At 34.4% G+C, this 22,716-nt stretch overlaps 1 protein-coding gene across 1 annotated transcript in view; it reads left to right on the top strand.

The window, feature by feature from the left end:
- Positions 1-22,716, top strand: part of LOC132199031 (potassium/sodium hyperpolarization-activated cyclic nucleotide-gated channel 1) — a 132,140-nt gene that overhangs the window by 88,486 nt on the left and 20,938 nt on the right. Inside the window, exons 5-7 of the mRNA XM_059623404.1 lie at positions 13,691-13,831; positions 19,652-19,804; positions 21,877-22,014. Coding sequence (XP_059479387.1) covers positions 13,691-13,831; positions 19,652-19,804; positions 21,877-22,014 — 432 coding nt within the window. The remainder of the gene's footprint in view (positions 1-13,690; positions 13,832-19,651; positions 19,805-21,876; positions 22,015-22,716) is intronic.

Here is a 22,716-nt window from a genome sequence, read left to right as displayed (position 1 = left end):
TGTAAAATCACAAGACAAAAATAAATGTTCATGGTTATAAAAGCAATATGTTTTGTGTTTAATTAGTTTTTTAAATTAAAAGATTGTTTTACTTTAGCCAAGATAATTCATTTATTTGCTGATGGCAAAAAGTCGAGTTTTCTCTTAATTTAGCCACGCAGTCTATTCTTTAATTTAATTTTTTTTCTCCGTTCAGTGAAGTTTGAATCCAAATTTCACCGTAATTATAATATAATTTTATAATCCATTAAAATCAAATATCTTAAATAATAAAAATTCAAATCATCCCACATTTCATGATATACATTGCCATATCAACAATTTCTCTGACTGGACGTTCAGCTCTCATTTTCAGTGGGAAAATGTATCAAGGGCTCAGCGTGTCCATGGAACGAATTTTTTTTTATGACGAGTCGAGCAAGAGTAGGAACAGTTGTAGGGGACAAGGAATGGAGCGAGCTTTCGCTTGTCAACCGGGACAGACGAGAGTAAATATTTCAGGCCGATAGCACGGCAAATTATTAATCCGGAGAGTGTGCGTCATTTGTAACTCGCAGAAAACGAGCAGACAAGCAATTTGCAGGCCGGGATGCACCTGTGGCTGGGCGCAAATAACATATATTTAAAGAGAAACTCCTTCTTGTTTGTGTTTCTCCTAATTAATACCAACGCTTTTGCAATCTCGAATTGGACGAATACATTGCCCGGCGGTGCATCGGATTAAAACCGCCATCGCCGAGCGGATTAATTAAATTGCACCGCGTTGGACTAATTCGAATGATTATGCAACCGGCAAATGGAATGTGGTGAGGCACACGAGTTAATTTCCACTCGCAACTTGGAGGGCGCACTCAATGTATGGGCAGATAATTATCCCCGTGGCCATTAGTTTATCTGTCCAATATATTTCACAATTGTAAAATTTTAAGTGGTAATTGTAACATAAAAATTTAGAATATAAATTTTTTAAATAATTTTTCGTTTAAAACGCATTAAATTTTATGTTTTAATTTATTTTAATTTTAATAAATAATTTTTACATATATTTAATATTAATAAATTTATATTATTATCCATTGTCATTAAATTAATATAAATCACAGGAAAACATTTAAAATTAATTTTAAATAATAATAATGGGAACTTGAGAATGTGTTTAGGAAGAAAAAAAGTAAAAATAATAATACTTGATGTCTTTAATACATGCTTATTAATATGAGTATCAATTAACCAAATTCGGTCACTAATCCAAACTTTCATCAGCCATATCGACAAAATTAAATATAAAAAAAAAACTAGAGCCAAATTTTGGCGCTAGATTTTTTAATATTGAATTTTCTTATATAATAAGAACAAAATTTCTATTATGTCCCTTTTTTACTTAACTAAGTTAATATACATTATTTCACACGTTTAGGAAATGTATGGATTGTTGTGGGGAAAAAATCAGTAATTTTATTAATTCAAACTAAATAAACTTTCTCTTATGGTAGAATTTCACAATCGAGGGTTGATTCAATGTGATTTGACTTTAAAGTCGGCTTTTCCTCGATGAATTTTGTGTCGTGTATTGTTTAAGAAAAAACAATTTCCTGCTCTGCCTGTTTCGGCTGCTGTAAAAATGACACTTTAAGTAACAAATTGTTAATGTGACAGAAAATTATCTTTAAAAGATTGATTTTTGTACCAATTCTTGTCACAATCATGGCTGCATCGTTTTTTCTTGAACAAAACCCATGGAGGAAAAGCCGAATGTAAATTCAAATCACCATAAGTAAAGTTTTATTAAAATATTTTTATTTTTACCAATGAACAAGTCTGTCAATTCGTGCATTTTGCAAAAATTGATTACATTCACTCTAGATTTTCTTGTCATTAAAAGCGGTTACGCACGCATATTATTTCGGCACACGCGAGTAATTCGTCTTCCGCTCATTAAACCGTTGGTACCTTTCAATGTTTGCACGCGCCATTACCAAAAGCTCGGCCGCCGTGTCCGCGAGACCATTTTCTGCTTTTCGGCTCCGCACAAACAAAGCGGCGACGGACAATGATTCAATCTCGGGCGCAAGCGTAATTAATAATTCAGAGGAGCCAGTCGACCGAAACAAAAAGCTCGCTCCGCCCAGTAATTATACGTCTGCGAGGAGAGTACGTGGCCGAGACCGCGTGCGTGTGTGCACATGGACGACGCCGAGCACAGGTGAACGGCTGGTTGCATACAAAGGAGGGGCTTTGTTATTTTCCTGCGCTCGCTCGTCCACATTGTGACGCGCGAACTGTCAGCAAACGAGTTTAAAAGTTTTGCATTGTTTTGAAAAAAAAAATCATTCAGAGCGCTTTAAAAAAAAAAGCATTTAGCCTATTAGTCAACATTCATTTAATTATGAGAAGAAGTTGAAAATTTTAATTTACATTTTTTTTAGGTCTTAAATTGTTTAATTTCTAATTGTAAGTGTCAATATTTCCAATATTTATTTGAATCTTCTTTTGTGTCTAAATCAATATTATGGTTACGACAGTTTTGTATTTATTCCCAATTAAAATTAACATTATTAATGATACTGTAGAACCACCTAAAACTCCAATTCACAGTCTTAGTAATAAAACATTCAATGCTTTTAAATCACAATTTCAGTAATTATAGAAATAATAAAACATAAATTATATAATTATTGTGTTACTTTTGTTTTTATTTGGAGATAGAAATTCATCAGGCAAATCTTGAAAAGATAAAATAAATTGGAAATTATATTTAATAAATTATAATTTATATTATTTGAAGCTCATAAATAGTAAAAATAAATCACATTTTTATTAAATTATAATATTATAATAAACCATTATAACAATAATGTACGACTATCTTTGTTGACTTGGCTAGAAATTAAAAAAGAAATGAGAAATAAAATCTTCTCTGGTCAACTATTGGGAAAGTGTGTGGTTTTGAGCTTAGAGCCGCAGGCCCACTTGGACTTTGCGGTCAGTAGAAAAATGTCAGTGTGCTGCTTATTTTGCTCCAGCACCAACGAAACTAACCATCTGACCGCACGTCCGGATAATCGCTGCCGGAATCGGTCCAATTAATCACGTGCGCTCTCGCGTTTTCACCCAACGCCGCTGCGCCTTCGATTCGGATGACTGATGATCAGCCCCATTGTGACCGAACCCACTTGATGGCCCCGCAGAGCTTTTTTTATCAAAAAAAAAGTACACCAGGTCGTGGTGAAAATTCTTTCTGCTGAAAAAATGTATTGCGTGCCAAAATCCTATTATGCTGCGCGGCCAGGAATAAAAGTGGGCTAAATTGGTCCCCTGCCGTTCCGAAAAGGGAGACGACGAGGACTTAAAAGAAGAAGAAACCGCCGAAAAGTAAATAACTTTCTTTCCATTATGAGAACTGCGAGGAAAGAAAGTAAACTCGGAGGACCGGTTTTTTAATTTCGACCGCGCGTCTCCTGTTGAGCCGAAAGTTTCTTCTTCTTCTTCCTCGAACCCTGCAAGTTTTGTTTCGCTGCTTTCGCGTTCGCTGGCTATGTAAGAAGGGTTGTCGTCGCGCGCACTATAATTCATGCCTAACGAGTCGGAGCGGTGCGTGGCGGCTTGTCAGCCATTCAAGTTGGCCGATGTCATTATGGTGATGAGGCCGCGTCGACTTTTTGAAAGCAAAACAAGCCACGCGTTATTTCCCTCGGCTTTCTTTTGTCTGAAAGTCTGTACGGCTGTCACTAGCAAAGCTCAAACGAAAGTTGAGATTCGGAAATTAATTACAACTTAGATAAAAAAATGAATAAAAATTTCTCGTAGAAGACGTTTTGATATAAAAAAAATCACAAAAATAAGGTTGGAAAATTTACTTTGTACGTCATAATTTAATTATGTATATTTGACTGGTATTTAAATCTTTCATCATTAATTAAACAAATTTATATTTTTTCGGAGACAGTGACACTCGAGGAGATGATCGTGGTAATGAAGAGATCGGTCTATTCCTTCTTGCAAAATTTTTTTGTATTTAAAGAAAAACAAAACAAAACCAGTTATGGTCACGTTCTTCAAGAGCAAGAAAAATACAAAAATATGAGGAAAATATGAAAAACAACTCATTTTAAAATAAAAATTAAATAGGTTATTACTTGAATGTGTTTGCTTTGAAATTGTAATTTTCATATTAAAATGTGGTGGTTTTTTTTTCATTTTTGATGATTTTTTTTTATGTTGCTCATGAAATTGAGGGCGGAGGCAAATTTCTTGTTTGTCTCACTCAGTTCAATGATGTATGAGTTTCAGTGAGTTGTTCACTAGTACTGTAAGCCTATTTCTCCGTAATGTAAATTTTTGACTCAGATGCTTTGACTTGTTGTGGAGAAATAAAACGAATTGACATAGAAATAAGATCTCGGACCATGACCATGACCGAAATTAAAACAATTTGTTTTTGATTCAAAACAATATTTGCAACGAGAGGAATAGCCCAATCTATTCTCTTCCAAATTTATATTCATAATATAAAATTATGCATTAATATGATTCATTAAGTTTATACAAAGATTTTTATCGGACTTTTTTAAATTTTAAATTTAATAAATCTGAATTTATTGATTTAATTTATCACTTTATGTAATTTTCTCAATTTTCATCGTGACTTATTATTTGCAGTAAATTTGTTTACAGCTTGCGTAATAGTAGACAAAATTTGGCGTTCTCAGGCGTCGCATCTGACGTGGGAGCGCACACGTGTGGGCGTTCGATAATTCCAAGGCAAAAAGTGTCTCCGTCGTCGGTGCACATTATGTGTGTGTGCAAGAAAATGTAGTGACTTATCCCCCTCTTAAATGGCCGTACGTTCCTCTCCACAAAAAGTTGCCTCTGCCCCGATGAAAAGAGGCCTGATTTTTCGGCGAATCTTTTTTGGCGAAGGAAAAAAGCGCGTGATCGGCAAACTTTTGAAAGAATTGATCGTCGCCACATTATTTAACCCGGGCTTAGTCAGCTGCTGGTCATTTAGCAGAGTAAGGAGCAGTTCTTAACACCTTTTATAATGCCGAGCCCTTTTTTTGATAAATCCCTCTTCTGACGAGAGCGGCCACGTGTGTGTTTGCCAATCTCGTTCGTATTCCTCCCTGGTTTAAGGTTCTGACAGCTTTTCTGCTTAGCCACCGACTCTCTTTTTATTTCCCTCGTCCGAACGCAAGAGTCCTTCTTCCTGCAACTGGCGATGCTTGAATGATTTCGCGAGAGCAAAGAATCCGAAATTGCTTTTTTTATCAATTTTCCTCCGCCTCTCTTTTAAAAAGTTTTTCCCAAAAAAAAACTTCGGATCGATAAAGTACTTTAATTAATTGAGCTAAAAGTTGGTCTTGCTTTTTTGGACACAGATTAATCATAATGTGCGTAAACAAGCATCAAGCAGGACGGTCTAAAATGGATCCAGGGAAGAAAAATTGCCCGTCATCTCCTGACGAGAAAGTTTCCGCCACCAATTTCGCCACTTGCACGTGAGCATAAATTAATGTTTGCGCACATCCGCCGCACCTCTCGGCAGATCTTGGGCCTTAAGAAACTTGCTTCCGAGCAGCTCGGACCGACAGGAAATTAAAACCTGAAGTGAAATCCTGCGCTCAGCCAGCGAGTAAATTTCTTTGAAGTTGCCAGCCCCTGAGCCGTGCAAAAAAAGTTGTTTCCTCTTTTCGGACGGTCGGTCAGTCTTGCCATGGGCAGACTTTGACTAGATTGAGTGGTTGCTCAGATTAAGCTCTGCTCGTTTTTGCAACCAAATTTTTGGCGGAAATTTTTAATGAGAAAATTCCTCTCATCAGTCAGATTTCAAGATACTTTTTTACCTGAAGAAATTGAACCATAATTTAATATGGACCAATGAGTTATTTTTCACGTGATATATTCCAAAAAATTCAAAAGATGTTCATTTGTGAAAGAATTATTTGAAAATTTTTTATATGTACTAATTTATGATGATTTGAATTTAAAGTCAGCTTTTCCTAGATGGGTTTTGTAAGTTGTTTATTGTTTAAGAAAAACAACATCCTGCTCTACATATTTCGGCTGTGGGCCGCAGCCTTAATTCATGAGCTGTGAAATCATTTTTAAAGAATTAGTACAGAAATCAAATTTTTTTTAAATATTTCTCTTTCAAAGTAGCAATTTTTCGAGAAGAATTATTTAAAGTTACATTTTTCCACACAAAATTTTTTAAATCACAATTTGAAATAGAGTTAAAAGATGAGTTTTAACAAATTAATTTATTAATCATTTTATTATTCAACTGTAAAATTTTGTGTTAATGTGTATCGTTAAATAATATTTCCCAAAATAATTTTACATTAAAGGGGGAAAAAATTTTATTAATTTTTGTACCAATTCTTGTCAAAATGATTTCACAGCTTATGAATTATGGCTGCGCCAAAACAAGTAGAGCAGGATATTATGTTCTTAATACAAAGAACAAATCACAAGACCAATTGAAGAAAAGCCGACTTTATATTCAAATCACCATGAATCGTGAAATTCTACTACAAAACTACAGTAATTTAGTAACTTTTTTAATCTCTTCCGTTTTTTGTTGAATGTTTCAAACCTTCTTTAATTTATGAAATTTTGTAGATTTTTTTCTTCTTTTTTCGGTCCGCAAGACTTCATGAAAAATAGTGCAATTTGTTCTGTGCCTTTTTGTTTCGCCGACGGAAATCCAATTAGAAAGAGACCATTTCGGGGCGACATGAAATTTAAATGAGCTGCCGCTTTTTTCGACCGGAGCACTCACGCCATTTTTAACCGTTTTTTGCACCAGCACACTGCTCTCCAGTATTTTTTTTTTCAATTTGTAACATTCAAGTAGAATTCCTCCCGTGTTGGAAAAATCTCAACAAATTTTCCATAAAGTCGAATACTCTGTATCTAATGGACTCGGACCTTTTCCAAAACAAAAAAAGAATTCCATTTTTTTTTTAATTTGAAATCATTCGCAGTATTTATTTGGTTCAATTAATTAATTTCCCGTTGTGTATCAAACACTCTAAATGTGGCTGTTAATTTAAAAATAACCCTTCAAAGGGACACTCATTTTAGACTCGGAATGAAATTAGCCGCCGAGTGTAATCTTTGTCCTGCCGTTGCCAAAGCGGCGGCGGCGCACACAAAATTTCCCTTTGAAGTTGATCACCAAAATTGAATCAAGACTCAGCCAAGAGGAAGTGGCGCTCGCAAAAGCAAAGAGTGAAATCCGGCCGCAAAGCTTCATGCCCGGGATACTTTTAACGCTGATGAAAAATATGTTTGCGATCTCTTGGAGAAATGCTTTCGCTCGGAGGATTCCGGCGGAGAAATTCTCAAGGCAAACAACGTGAGTGGCGCATGAAGGATATGAAATTCGGCTTAAAATCTCGATCAGCAAAACAGACACGCCAGAAATGTACTCCCTTCACGCGTGAAACTAACCCTGCCATGCTGAAATTCTCATGAAAAAAAGTCGAGCAACGCAAAAAATTCCAGCAAATAATAAGGAAAAGAACGAATTCATTATCATTATTCAACCGAGCATTAATTTTGAATTAAGTAAAGTAGAAGGAAATGAATTTTTAACCTTTGTAAATTTTTATAATAAAAAAGATAATTTTGTGGTGGAATTTCACGATTGAGGGTTGTTTCGTGGTTATTTGAATTTAAAATCGGCTTTTCCTCGACGGGTTTTGTGAGTTGTTTATTGTTTAAGAAAAAACAATATCCTACTCTACATGTCTTCTCTGGACCACAGCCGAGAAAAATCATGAATTATGGCTGCAGCCGAAACATGTAGAGCAGGATATTGTTTTTTTTTTGAAAAATAAACAACTCACAAAACCCATCGAGGAAAAGATGATTATAAATTCAAATCATCATAAAAAAGATAAATTGATTTCTCTGAACTAAAGAATAAGAAAGAAGCTTGTTTATTGTATGACAGAGAAAAATAAACTTTATTATTAAAGCTGGTTAAAAACATTAAGATAATACTTTTAATTTGCACTAATTAGATTTTTAAAATGTTTAAATTTTCCATTTTGAGTAAATTTAAAAACGAAATAAATGAGTATTTATAAGAAAATCTTGGAAAATTATTTGTTAAAAAATTAATAAATAGCAATAGTATCCTAAAAATAGTGTATAAATTTGAATAAATAATTTGAGATTTTCCTGTTCCTGTCCCTTCAATTTTTTAATATATATTTCCTGAACCGTAGTGGAAAGACGTGAATAATAATTGAATTTTATTATGGAAAAATAAATTATTAATGGATTTTTTTATAAATAATATTCAATTAAATTGTTTGAGCTTGATTTTTTCTACAACTTCCATCAATTCTTCCTAATTTTAAGATGAAATTTTGAAGGGTTTCACAAATTTTAAGGTATATCTATCTCTAATTTAAATTTTACTCGAATCATCAATAACTTTTACAACGAATCGAAAACTCTTCGATTAATCAACTTGTCTCCCTCAAAATTGAGGTTTAAGCGCTAAAGAGATATCAGCAGGCAAATAAATTTCAACTGCATGAACAGCGAGTGGAGCGCTTAAGCGTTTTACGAGGCGGTTTGGCTGTCGCAACAGTTTGGCCCGAGCGCGTTTCGCAGGCCCAGGAGGAAACTCGTAAAGGCGTTCTGCATCTCTGCATGGCAATCGCAGCCACCGAAATCTCTCCGTTCCGCGAAAAGTAAAGAAGGAAGGAAAATCGAGTCGCAACCAGGGGGAGCAGAGAAAGGCAAAGTCGTTAATTGCATCCACGACTGCCTGCCACGCTTGACAATGTGAATTTTCCGGCCCCGCCTGCGGCGTGAAAATGCACCACTTGCATAATTCAATTTACACGCCCGGCGAGCGCTGCCCATTTGCATATTTATTCAATGTGCATAAATGAAGAGCTGTTCGGCGTGCCACACTCGCTGTGTACATATTTTGCTATCTGTGGCTCGGATGAAATAATGCACAACTCCGAGCCGACACCAAGCTCGTTGGATTTTAACATTGATTGCTCTCGCTCATGCAAATCGTTATTTTAAACAAAAGTAACCAAAAAATTTGACTTAGTCAATGAGTTGGGATCCTTTTGCTTCTATAAAAATAATAACCTAAAATACAAAAAATTATTGTGTTTTTCAAACATTTATGTATTAAATGTAACTATAAATTTATATTTACATTATTAAAAGTGAAAATAAAAATAAGCCTTTTGGAAATTGCTCAAAAAAGTTATGTATGTATGTATGTGTTTATTGAACGCCAATGGCGTGCGACAGGTTACATAAAATAAATACAGCATAATATAATAAACATTAAGAAGGCAAAACGTCATTTTTTCCATTTAACTTTTGAAGCTTCAATAAGAGACATATCATTTTTTGCGCATTTGAGGAAGTGATAAGTGTCCATCTGCTGGTTACACTTTTTGCACACGCAATTTTCTTGAGCACTCGCGTGGTAATTTTTAGTCCGGCACAACACATAGTGAAAACCGTGACATGCATATCGGGTGAAAACGTGTCGATTTTCAAAGCAAGCTGTTTTCCAGTTTTGGTAGATCATTGCTGGAGTTATAAAAAGTAAATTATTGTATTTATTGTAATTCTTGTATAAATCATGTAGTTGTTTTACCATTTTTTTATGATGGGTCTAATAATATTTAATTGATATTGGAAATTTTAAAAAATCAAATTTATTTCAGTTTTATATAATTTATTGCAATGTATTTTAAGAACTCCCTACTGGCATAGTCAATTCAAGTCGTTTCAACAATGCAGGTTAAAATTTACTAATATTACAAAAAAAAAACTTGGCTCGATTTGACTATGCCAAGAAGGAGTCCATAAGTTCTTAAAAATGGTCATATCACAACAATGTCTTTAAGCATGGAACTCTGTTTTAATAAATATTTATTCATTTAATTTTTTAATATTGTTTTAATCGTTTAAATAATTAATTATTTTTAAACGATTTATATAATTTTTTTTGCATTTCAATTAAAATTTGAACAAATGAAGCATGTCTTTTGACAAAAAAGAAGAATGAATTTTAACTTCCATGTTTGCAAATGAACCGAGCTCCGAGCTGAAAATAGAGGCCGCCAACGCGATATTTTAGATTCGCCCACACCGCCAATATTGACTCGCCAGAATTAGCCTGCAGGAAGTTGAATTCGCTTTTGATGTAGCACATAATGATCGATGCTCTCAACATTCCCCAAATAACTAAAGGAAACAAATAAAATAGCTCGTCCGCATGCACGGGGACCGAAAAACCTGACCGAAATAAATATAAATGTATTTCAACGAGCTCATTTTTTTTTTTGTGCGTCCCAAACGTCAGCAAGGGTGGCGGAAAAACACACACGCGAAGGGAACTCGCATTGAATATTCATACGTCGGCGGAATTGAAATATTATTTGCCAGGAGAAGTGCCTCGGCTTGTACTTTTGTTATCGGGCCGCCGAAAATCCTGAAAATTTATTATTCCGCGGAGAAAGTTTCGCCGCGGAAGATTGTATATTTAAATTTTATTCACTGTGCACTACATAAATACATTTTTCCTGCGCCTAGTTCTTTCTCAACGAGAATAAAGCAGAGCAAGTTTCTTTCCTTCTTTCTCTGCAAAAAAAACTGTTTTGTGTATAAAAGAAGGAGGGACGCGAAACATGGAATAAAAACAGAGGGAAAATGGGCAAATAACTTGGTTTTCGCCACGGCGACCCTTCCTCGTCTCATCTTACGTCGTTTGAAATGACATTTTCGCACTTTTGCAAGTCCGAGCTGGGGTGAAAATGGATTTGCGCCTGCTCTCTGTGCAGAGAACAAAACAACCCGACATGCAGGGTCAAACCGAACGTTCGCAGCGCTCCGGGCTTCTGTTCTCACGTTATGCAAATGTGTGACGAGCAGTGACGGTGAATAATTGATTGAAATTATTCCACGTGAAAAGCAAATATTTTCTCTCAATTATCCGCATCAGGAAGTTGGTATTAGGCTCGTGTAAGTCATTTTAGTTCCAAATCTATCCTATAGCTTTGTAAGGAAAAATTTCTCATTAATTTAATATTTCTTTTCAAAAACTATTAATATTTTTAATCACTTTTGTAGTTTTTGCCACGTTTTATATTAATTTGGTAACATTAATTTTCAAATCTAGTCATAATCCAAGACAAAATTAAGTTTTTTTTATATTTAAACTCCATCTTGAACTAGATCTTGACATTTTTGAATCAGTAAAATAAGCATCAAAATCAGACTTTTTTATTTAGAACATTGCTCAAAAGTCAAAAGAAATAAATAATCGAACAAAAAATATGTTACAAAAAAACGTTCTGATTTATTTATCCTGTTATATTTCATTCTTACTTTGCCTCAAAAGTGAATAAATTTTTTTGTTATTATTTGGAAATTGAGAACTTCTCCCAAATAATGGCGATTTGAATTTAAAGTCGGCTTTTCTTCAATGAGTTTTGTGAATTGTTTAGTGTTTAAGAAAAAAACAGTAAACAAATCACAAAACCCATCAAGGAAAACCCGACTCTAAATTCAAATTTCACCATGATCGTGAAATTTTACAAAATTCTCCAAATAAAATGAAAAGTCCATAATTTTCATTGATCAAAATTAATGAAGAAAATCTCAAATTAAAATCACTTTCAGTCTGGTTTAAATGTTAATTTACTCCAAGAATGCTCTTAAAGAGAAATAAATTTTATTTTCTACGGCAACGTCAGTTCCATGTGCATTATGTTAGGTTGTAAAAGTGCCTCTTTTCCTGTCAAGTGCGCTTTCGCTTTCGTGAAAACTACAATCTACACTACACAATTTCTCTGTTGCACGTGTAGCAGTTGGCGGAGACAAAGTTGTCGTGAGTTAGCGAAAAATACTACTTTCTCCGCACACACGCGTTGACTCGACACTAAAGAAAGATTGTATATTTGCTGCCAGGATAAATATTTATACATTTCCGCCGAAATCGAGAGTGACGCAAGCCGTGTTGCGAACCGGAGCGATTTTTCATCGGCAACAAATCTCGCAGAGGAAAGAAAACGGCGCAAAGAGATTTATTTATAATCACGCGAGCAACCCTAAATTACGAGCCAACCAAGCCCGAGGCTTCTCCCTGCGTCTCGGTATTTGTGTGTGTACAGGCAGGCATTATGGGGCTTTTAGGGCAGTAATCGTAACAAATAGCCTCTGAGCTGCTGCATGGCCTCTTATTCGACCTGCCAGGGCGCAGAAACGGTGCTAAATGGAAATAACACGAGAGCGAGTGAGAGCGCAAATTGAACAAACTTTTCCGTCGGGACGTGCACGTCGCGTTTGTTACGAAAACGATTTGCGAAATTAGTCGCCATTGAATTCAGAAATGAATGTTATTAAATTTAATCTCGCCTAACAACTTTTTAGCTAAATTCGTCTCTATCAAAAATGAAATTTAAGTTAACTGCTCGAAAGGCTGTAATAAATAAATTAAATTTCATAATTAATTAATTTTATTCTCTCACAAAAATTATCAATTGAAATTCTTATTTGGAGATCTAAAAACTTATTAAAAGTTAAAACTCAAAGACCAATCCAAACCAAACCTGAAAACAAAATTAATTAACTTGACTTGTCGAGAAGCTGAAAAAAGATTACGGACAAAATAAAATTACTTCGAATCGAATGAAGGAAAATACTTTGTGCAAAAGCATTGTACGTCCGTAATTACTGCAGCGGCTGGTTTTGAAGTTCTTCTCCGAGCTCGTCAACCATTGTTGCTGGATTTCTCCAGAAATCAATTTGAAGACGCGCAGCCGGTGCGGCCAAGAGTTTTGCAAACGACTCGCAACGCACCTGCCGAATCGAATTATTTGCAGAGCGACTTTTGATGGCTGCTGCTGCTGCTGCTGTGTTGCATTAATTGCTATCTGCGGATTACGGCTCGGCAGAGATTGGCTTATCGAATAGATTGAGTGTTGCGGTTGAGCCGTCTGAAGTGGTTCATCCCGCATTCCGCATTAGATAGGAAGCACCCCCTAATTCTGTGTGTTCTGCCATTCGAACCTTGCCACAAATCCAAATTAGTTTCTGATTGGAAATAAACGGCTTTCAAGTTTTTAGCAAATAGAATTTTAAATTCAAAAGATTATTCTAATGAGATTTTCTCAAGCTATTATGAATTAAATTATTGATGAAATTAAATATCAATTATATTAAAAAATAAGTTTTAAAAGTTATTGGCCATAGAGAAAAATAGTTGATAACAAACTTTTTTTATGAAATTATAGCTGAAATTTTGGATGAAATTTGTATTAATTTTTTAATTGTCATGCTTTGGAATAAATTAAAGTCACAATTGCAAATTTTTTACTGCAACAGCAATTAAACTTATAAAAACAATAACAATAATAAAATATTTCTTGGCATTCTTTCGTTCTTAGGCGATTTATTAATAAATCAATCAATAATAAATTACACGGTTTTCAATTTTTCTATTTTAATTATTATTTTATTGTAAATTAATTCCCTAAAAACACTTATGAACTTTACAAAATAAATAATTGACTTATCTTTTTTTTTTGAAAAGGAAACTTTTCTACGTGTACCGAATTTCAAATTCAAAGATGTAAATAACATTTTTAATTTATGAACTTGAATTAATTTGTGTTATTTGTTGTTGTTGCAGCCAAGTTGGACGGCGTGAAAACCTACATGCGGATGCGTCGGGTGCCCAACCATCTGCAGGTGAAGGTCATCAAGTGGTTCGACTACCTCTGGCTTACCCAAAAGTGCTCAGATGAAGAAAAGGCCGTCAGTTGTCTTCCAGGTGAGTCCCCTACGCTTGCTTCCTTTGCCACACAAATTACGCGTGCTGTGAATTATTGCCCGCGTGATAACGGATTGCCTGCGTCAAGTGCTTTTTTCTCAAACTAACAAAGAACTTTCTTTATTATCTCGGCCGCAAATGAAAGTTTTCCAATCTCGAGGGCAGCAATAGCAAAACAACCTTTGAAAATGGAGCAATTTTTCAAGTTGATATGCGTTTCCTCCCTTTTTTTCTTTACGAAAAAAAGAGCTTATCCGGGGAAATGTTTGGAAATTAGGAGAGAGAGACAGAGTTCCGGGGGAAAAGTTCCCCGCTTCGGAATCCTGAGGCGAATGCATAAATAAAAAGTGGAGCGACGGGTGCAGCTTTTTCAGCGCGTCTCCCTTTCTTTCTTTCTTCCTTTCCCGTGAAATAAAAGTACAACAAAGCTACTTTGGCGTGTAGCAAATGCTGTTTCCCTCTCGGTATTTTCAAAGCATCCAGATAAAAAGGACAGAATCGCGGCGGCGTTTTCCGATATTTTATTTTTATCCTGGGCGTTTGTTCACTCGCTCGTTCGCTCTCTGCCGCTTTTTGTCTGTGTATTGAATATTCAAATGGCGCTAAACCCTGCAATTTCTGCCTCGCTACAATGAAAGACGGAATCAATGGAGCAGCACAAGGGAAATATTTGCGCGGCACACAAAGCACCTTCGGGTCTGCCCCAGATCAAGATTGCGGTTTCCGTTCGTGCCTGATCCTATTTATACCTTTGCCCAAACGGAATGCTCGGTTTTGCCACAATTTTATGTTTAAATTTCCGTTTTCTGAGATTTTCATAAAAAATATTAGTTTTTTTAGGTAAAAAAAATATAAGAGGTAATTTGATCAAAAATCATTATTATTATTTATTTCTTCTCCCATACAGATGCACCAATTTTTTGCTCTGAAAGGTTACGACTGCGCACTGAAGCCATATTTGAATCAAGTTATGTAGGAATATTTTTTAATAATCAATATAAAATAAACAACATTTTACATGCACACGATTTTACTTTAATATCAATGGTCATTGGGAATCTATTGGTGCATCATTTGTTTATTTATTTTAATTAGCAACAACTAAAAGCACCACATGAATTAAGTTTAAAAGATTTCATTCAAACTTTTAAATTTTTATATCAACAATAAATAAAATATAATTTATTAAGTAAATTAAAGAAAAGTTGAAATTCACAGCCGGTATTATAATTAAAATAATTATTTTTAATTAAAAATATTTAACAGTCACAATTTTAGTCTGAACCCCTTTAAAACTTAATTTACTTATCCCACGTGGTTCATCGTAAAAAGCACAAAGATGATGAAGAATTAATACAGTCAGAACATACATCACGATTTTCTGATATTTTTGTATCTATAAAATACCAACCTCAATTTTATTTTAATTGGTTTGTTTCTGTGTCACATTAATAAAAATTAAAAGAAACAAAAAACTCTAAATTTCTAACATATTTAATAGGATAAATATATGTTTCAGCTGCATTCTCCTTATTTTAAAAACCGCCCCTCGTTTTTATTCCTTCATCCCGGTTCGATTTTTACCTCGATAAATAAACTCAATCGACGGGAAAATGCGTCGCATATTTTCACATTCTCTAATCAAACAAATCGTTTCGTTCGCCGAAGCCCAAAATCAATTTTTTTTTCTCATCGACGGCAGTTTGCTTTTCGCAGCAACATGCAAATATTTCAAGCCCGGCGGCGGCAGTTTCAATAGGCCGTCGGCTTTCAATTTGTGTCGAAATCACTTTCATCCCTTTATTGCGAGGCGAGAGGGCGGCGGGGGCGGACCGAGTTAGGTAGGAAATCACATTTGGCCCGGCAGATTTCACAAGAGAGAGAGACTAAATGGATATACACGCGGCTACATAAAAGTTATGATCCCGAGCAGCGCAGAGGTCAGCGAAAGTGGAGTCTTTCGGAAAAGTGTGTAAGTAAGGGCGGGGGCGGATTGTAAAAAGTCTCCGGAGGGTTTTCTGCACCTCCGCGGAGATGTGTAAAAGCCGAAAAATAAAAAATAAAAAAAAAGATGCGTTGGCGCCGACAGAGGAAAAGAGACGCTCTTCTTCTCCCACTTGCTCCGTCCACCCGTTACTCATTCACGGCCAAAAATAGCTCACGTGAAGGGGAAGAAAGAGGTTGTTACACACGTGAGAGCTGCAAAAGCAAAGTCTGTGCGCGCCACCAAAATGAACGGCTGAATTATTAACGCCACGCACACCTGCCAGCGTTTGCTTGCGGATGCTGGGGCTACTTTTTCTGCGCAAACATTATTTTTCCCTCTCTCACTTGATGTGTCCCCGCCGCGATCAAGCAGCCGACTCACGTATACGACCGCTCGTATTTTACACCGCCGACTTGCAGCGCCCGATTTTCAGCAAATAAAATGACTTGCGGCGCTCAAACATTGCGATTTATCGTTGCTTTAGTGGTGTTTTGGTAATCGAAATCTATATAATTTTTCAGCAATTTTTATTTATATTATTTTTTAATCATCAAAAGAGGATGAAACCACCTCAGGGTATATATCAATATCTTCCGAAAAAACTGATAGTTTAGGCCATTAGAATCATTTTGATTAGCAGAAAATTGAGAGTCGCACTATGCATTAAAAAAAACGCATCAGAATTTAACACGGCTCGTTTATGTTTTAAATTTTCACAAAAATTATGCAATCGTATTTAAGTTAATGAAAACTAACTATGGCAAAGGTGTGTGACCCACCATCACCCCTGCTACAGATTTGGCACCGGAAAATTGGGGGTAAATTTTTGAAAGAAGTTAGAAAGCGTGTTTTATTTGCGTCCAAATTGAGTTGTTTTTATTGTTTTTTAATCAAAATTGAAAAAATTTTTATAAAAAAATTTAAGGAGGTTTCATCTTTTTTAATATTTTAATTATTAAAATTTCAATATTGAATAATTATTGAATTTTTTCATTTTATTGTTAATACACTTGACTGCTTAGATGAAATTATTTTACCTATTATAATTGTGTTAATGTTTCTTACTAGTTCAATTACAAAATAATTTATTTTTCTAAATTCAATCAAATGATTGTCAAATAATATTGTGCCTAATTCATTTACAGATTACAGACATTCTGAGATATTGCCACGAATTTCAACATGTTTCATTGATTCAATGCATAAAATGCATTTCTAATAATTAAAGATGGAAATCAATAATTACAGTATATCAAGTAGTATTTTTTTTTTTTTTTTTTTTTATCAAGTAGTAGTACTTTAATCTGTGGAAAATCAAATGAATTAACAAATTGATGTAATAATTGGTTGTTTGTTACGATTGAAAAGCGTCCATGTATTTATTTTAATGATTTCCAACGATTTTTGTTCAGAATAAGGCATCCATTATATCAAAACATCGACATTGTTTTATAAAATTAAAAATTAAATCAAATTATCCCATCCGTCCAAAGCAGTCAAATATCACTTTGGTAAGTGCAAATTTTCATTGCTCTTTGGTTGTTTGCTAACACAATATAAAAATACTTAACTTATAAGTGTAACGCAGACAATTATTTTTTTAGTTTCATCTTCAAAGTTAAACATAATTGCATTAAAATTACAATAAATAATGAAAAAGAAATAAATATTGTTATTAATTAACTCTATTATACTCAATTATATTAGAATATAAAAAAGAATTTTATATATTTTGTTTAAAAAAATTTAGAAATAGCAAATTATTAAAATTTATTATGCATATAACATGCTCTTTCAATTAGAGGCTTCCTTTTTTATAGTAAATAACATTCAACCCCTTTCAAATGAATCCTCGTAGAGTTTTACTCCCGAGAGAAGCACCACCGACTGTATAACTGGCTAGCAAATTTCTATTTCCGCGCGTACCCGTTGAATAGAACGGCAAGAAATAATCCTCTTTGGCCGGCCATCAGCGGCAGCAGAGGGATGAGTGAGCGAAAAAGGGCGTCCGTACCACACTCGGCAGAATTCTAGATTAAACGTGCGTACGAGAGCGGCGCGAAAATAGCGGGCGAAACTGCCTCTCCACTTTTGTTCCTCGGCTGCCGGCGGAGGCCCATAAATTTGCCCGATCACATTCACCTTTTCTCGCCGCCGCCTCTTCATAAATAAATACGCCGTCCATGATTTTATTTACACGCACCCCTCGCAGCAGGTAAATTTATGGCACCCCCGCAGCATTACAATTCCAAGAGAAATTACCACGCGTCGTTCCCTATTTTGACTTTCAAACGAAATGCTGCTGAAGGTGCGCGGCAATAAAAAGTAACCTCGAGTCTTTCTTTCAAATTAGAATTTTAAAGGAGCATTTACTTTTATTCAAGAATTATTTTTGTCTTGAAACAATAAAAAAAAAATCTGCCTCAAAATTTCAATTTTTTTTTTATTATCATTATTTTCAGAGACTTTTTTATGAAAATTAATAAAAAGGATGGAAATGAAGCGAACGGGATTTTCCTCCTTGTAAAAATTGTTTATTATTTAAAAAAAAAAAACAGCTCTAACAATTCCGGTCACGGTCTGCGACCCTATTTCACGAGCAAGAAAAAATACAAAAATAAGAAAGTTGTCAAACCACATTAAAAAAGAATTTTTAAATCATTTTTAACAATGTTTTACTTCCATTATCATTTCCTTGAGTGCCAATTTCTTCAAAAAAGATAAAAATGTAGCTTGGGGTTTGCAGTTTTTTATTCATTTTCAATACGTTACTTTTAATCTCAATAACCTTGGATAAAATTACTTTGATTTGTACTTTCTTACATTCAAAATTTTGCTTGCAAACTCAGAACTTATGAAAAAGTGATAACCATGCAAGATTTGTCCATTCAATTTAATCGCACAATAAAAATGCATGGTGGTTAAACAAAACATTTCAACTTCCTAAACTGATAATTTCCTTTAAATAATTATAACTTGAATCTTTTTACTTGCTTTTCTCGTGAATACGGCCAAAGACTAGCTGAAAAATTGCTCCTCATATAGCTTTTCAATTGCAAAACATGAAAGAGTTTTTTTGTAAATTAATTAATTTAATCTTTTTATCCAATTATATGTAACGTATTTTTATATTTTATGGAAAAAGTGTAATTAATGGCCTTATAAAGTGAACAGAGAAAACAAAAAGTAATGTAATCATACAAATAGGACAAAGGGCTCAAATTATTCACTTTGGTTTCATTCAAACAGGAAAAAAAGTAATTAAAATTGTGTTGAATAAACAACTTGTTTATCATTCAAACTTTTAATTGGAAAACTCTGTTCGGATACTTTTTTTTTAACATTCGCAGCTCGCACAATGCAATTTCCTTGTTGGGATTCTTAAAGGATCCTTTTACTCGGAATCATTTATTTGTTGGGTTTTGCGCGGAAAGAGGAAAGTTGCTTCCGCTCTCATTGTCAACGACACTTCATTGTGTTGCTGATCCCCTCGCACGCTGCGGTGACAAACTCGTCGAAATCAAGGCACTCGCTTGCTCAGAAGGATTAATAATGTTCGCCGGCAGACAAGACGTGTTGAACAAGCTTATTTATCGTGCCGGGTGCGGCAAACACGCCTCAGGGAATCAACGCGTACAAGAACCAACCGCCCGAGACCTTTGCAAAAAAAAATTCGCTCGCAAGGATCGCAACTTCCCTCCGGCGGAAACTCACCAAAAAAAGGGTTGAGGGATTATTTATTATGGAAATGTATTGAATCGAAAATTGTTTCTAACATAATCAATATATAATAATTTATTTGTCCTAATTTTGGAATTTGTTTTTTTTTCCAGATAAGCTGAAGGCTGAAATCGCCATCAACGTACACCTAGATACCTTGAAGCGAGTAGAAATCTTCCAGAACACAGAAGCTGGCTTCCTGTGTGAACTTGTTCTGCGATTACGCCCAGTGCTCTTTTCTCCGGGAGATTTCATCTGCAGAAAAGGTAAATAGGCTGGTGGTGGTGATGATGATGATTACTCGTCCGCCTCAAAATAGCTTGGGAAAACACGATAGAGCACAAAACACGGCCAAACTTGGCATCAGCGCCAGCCAAACAAGTCCCCAGGGCCCAGACCCACTAACTTGCGCCGTTTTTATTGTGCAGCTGCCAGTCGGCCAGACTCGTGAAATAAGTTTGCGGCTTTCTAAAAGACAAGTCAGAGTTGTGCAAAAATAAAATATAGCAACTCTTGCACTAGAGTAATTAAAATTTCTCATTATAATTTATTATAACAACTCTAACCTGCCAAAACTTACAAATAAAATGCCTATTGTTCATGGTCAATAATGAACTTAGAATCTTATTTTTTTAATTTAGTGTTTACTTTTATTTTATTGAGAATTAATCTAGTTATAGCTCTAATTTTTTAAACTTATTTTACAGCAGTTCCCCAGATATTTAAATTTATAAATTTATTTGTTTATTAATTTTTTAATAATCAAATAATATACAGCAATAGACTTACCTTCTGAGGTGCTTTAGTTCTTTAGGTCTTGCAATTAAAAAGAATAATAATAAATAAATAAAAATTTTGTATCGCATTATAAGAAATTTAAATTAGGAAAAAAATAGTAAAATTCGGACTTTTTCCTGGGATACTACAAAGAGATAAATCAGAGTTGCGCAAAAAATGAAATACCATCTCTTGCACTTAAACAATTTTTTCATTTTGTCTGCTTATCTGCTTATCAAAGTTAACCATGCAAAAATTTAAAAAAAAAAACATTTTTTACTGAATGCTATTTACATTAATTACTTTTACTTCTTATTTTTACGTGATTTGATTAATTTCATTCAATTTATATCAATTAATTTTTTTTTTTTTAATAATTTCCTAGGTATTAAAATTTTTAAAGTAATTTATGTAGTGTTTTCGATTTGACGTTGTAACAATAAATTTAATCGACTACAAATTAATAAATGTATAGGAGGTTCAGCTCCTAAATAAGTATTGGAGTTCAAATGAAAAATTTTGAAAAATATAGTCACTTCAAAGATGAAGTCAAAATATTTTTAATGCGTAATGTAATAAGAATTATAAATTAAGAAAATAAAATTGTTAAAATCAGCCTTTTTACTGGGTATTTTCATTGAATAACAAAAACAATTTATCTTAAAAACAATTTAATAATCATCATTCACTGTCAAATAAATCAAAGTTCTTCCTTTTTAATTATTTTTTTAACCATTTTCCCATTCGAAACTAACTCTTTCCGTGGGAGAATGTAAAATTCCAAGCATTCAAGATCCCAGCGCCGTAATTGATTCGATCAGACGTGCCAGTCGCACTCGGCCGACGTGATTTTTTTTAATTAGAAAAACGTCAAACGCGTCGGTTGGCGTCGTCGAGCTGGGCGGCGACGCAAATAAATACGCGATCGAATTGCATGCCGCACGAGATGTGGAAATGAGTTTAATTCGATCCAGGAATCGCGTTCGCCGCCGCGTGATATGCACTTTCCTGCATCAAAATTGCTTTTAATTTCCTGCCGAGAGCGGCCCACGGCGCGTTATCAGAATATATTTCCAAGCGAGAGTGAGTGCGCAATTTGCATTTGCTCGCAGCGACAACAACACACAGCACAAAACACGTTTTTGACCTCTTTTCTGTAGTGCTGTGGTCGAGTTCAATTTAATCCGTCCGCAGAGATTATTTTCAGGTCTCGTGTGGCATTACAATGCAATCAGAGAATCGGATTTAACTTTTCATAAATCAAATGAGCTTAATATTTTTATTTTAAACTGCAGATATCAAATATTTTTCTTTGCTAAAAGAAACTAATAAAAAAAAATATGCATCAATGATAATAATTACTGCTTCTTTTCTAATACTAAAAAATATAAAAAATTGATTTCATTATTTACCTTGAAACGGCTTTGAAAATCAACAAAATCCACTATTTAAGGCATAATTTTCATTATTACTGAGTCATAAATTAAATAAACTCCAGGTATATTTTCCCTCACCCCAATTCTAATCATTGAATAAAGCGTTTTTATCTTCTTTTTTGCAGGGGAAGTGGGCAAGGAGATGTACATAGTGAACAGAGGCCGGTTGCAAGTGGTGGCTGACAACGGTAGAACGGTGCTGGCCACCCTCAAAGCAGGTTCCTACTTTGGCGAAATCAGCATTCTCAACATGGGAACAGCGGGTAAGTCAAACAATTCACTCAAAAGGCAACCAAATTTTTATATTTTTTGTTCAAATTGTGATCATTTGTGTAATAAGGGGGAATTTCTTTCTTTTAAAGTCAAGTTAAAATTATAATTAAAATAATTTAGTAATTAAACAAGACAGAAAGAGCTAATTTTTTATTTAAGTGTTTAGAACCAGTGTTAAGAATTAAATTTTCAAATTGTGTGCAGAAAATTAATTTGGAAAGAAAACATTATTTTGAAATTTGAGAGAAAATTCTAGGCTCTAAATTTTTAATATTTAAATTTAAAGAAAAGGGAAAAACGATTCCCTGAGAACATCATTAGCAAATAAGAGAGGGATGCATTTTGTATAGTTTTTTTTATTATCTTATTCAATGGAACTTTAAAAGCCCCTTTCTTTTAACGATTAATTCCCAAAATTAAACACCTCTCCTAACTAATTATTTTTGCTTGAAATCTCCCAGTTTTTAAGAAACTCGAGCTTCAGGGAAAAAGTTTTTACTTTACAGGCTGGCAAGCACATAATGTGTATCTAATTTATCCATCTCGCTTGTTTTCCTCTTTCAAAGGATCGTCATCTCTCTGAAAAATCTGCCCACGCTCTCGTCGACATTCTGACTTTTCCGCCATCCGATTTCACTTCCCACGCTCCACCTTGACAAAGACGTGAACTTTCAGGTTGCTTTCGTAATTAC

This window comes from Neocloeon triangulifer, unplaced genomic scaffold (genome assembly GCF_031216515.1).
Source record: "Neocloeon triangulifer isolate White Clay Creek 2 clone unplaced genomic scaffold, ASM3121651v1 ptg000013l, whole genome shotgun sequence".
Classification (NCBI taxonomy): domain Eukaryota; kingdom Metazoa; phylum Arthropoda; class Insecta; order Ephemeroptera; family Baetidae; genus Neocloeon; species Neocloeon triangulifer.
Note: the sequence above shows the minus strand (reverse complement) of the source record. Positions and strands in the feature narration are given on the sequence as shown.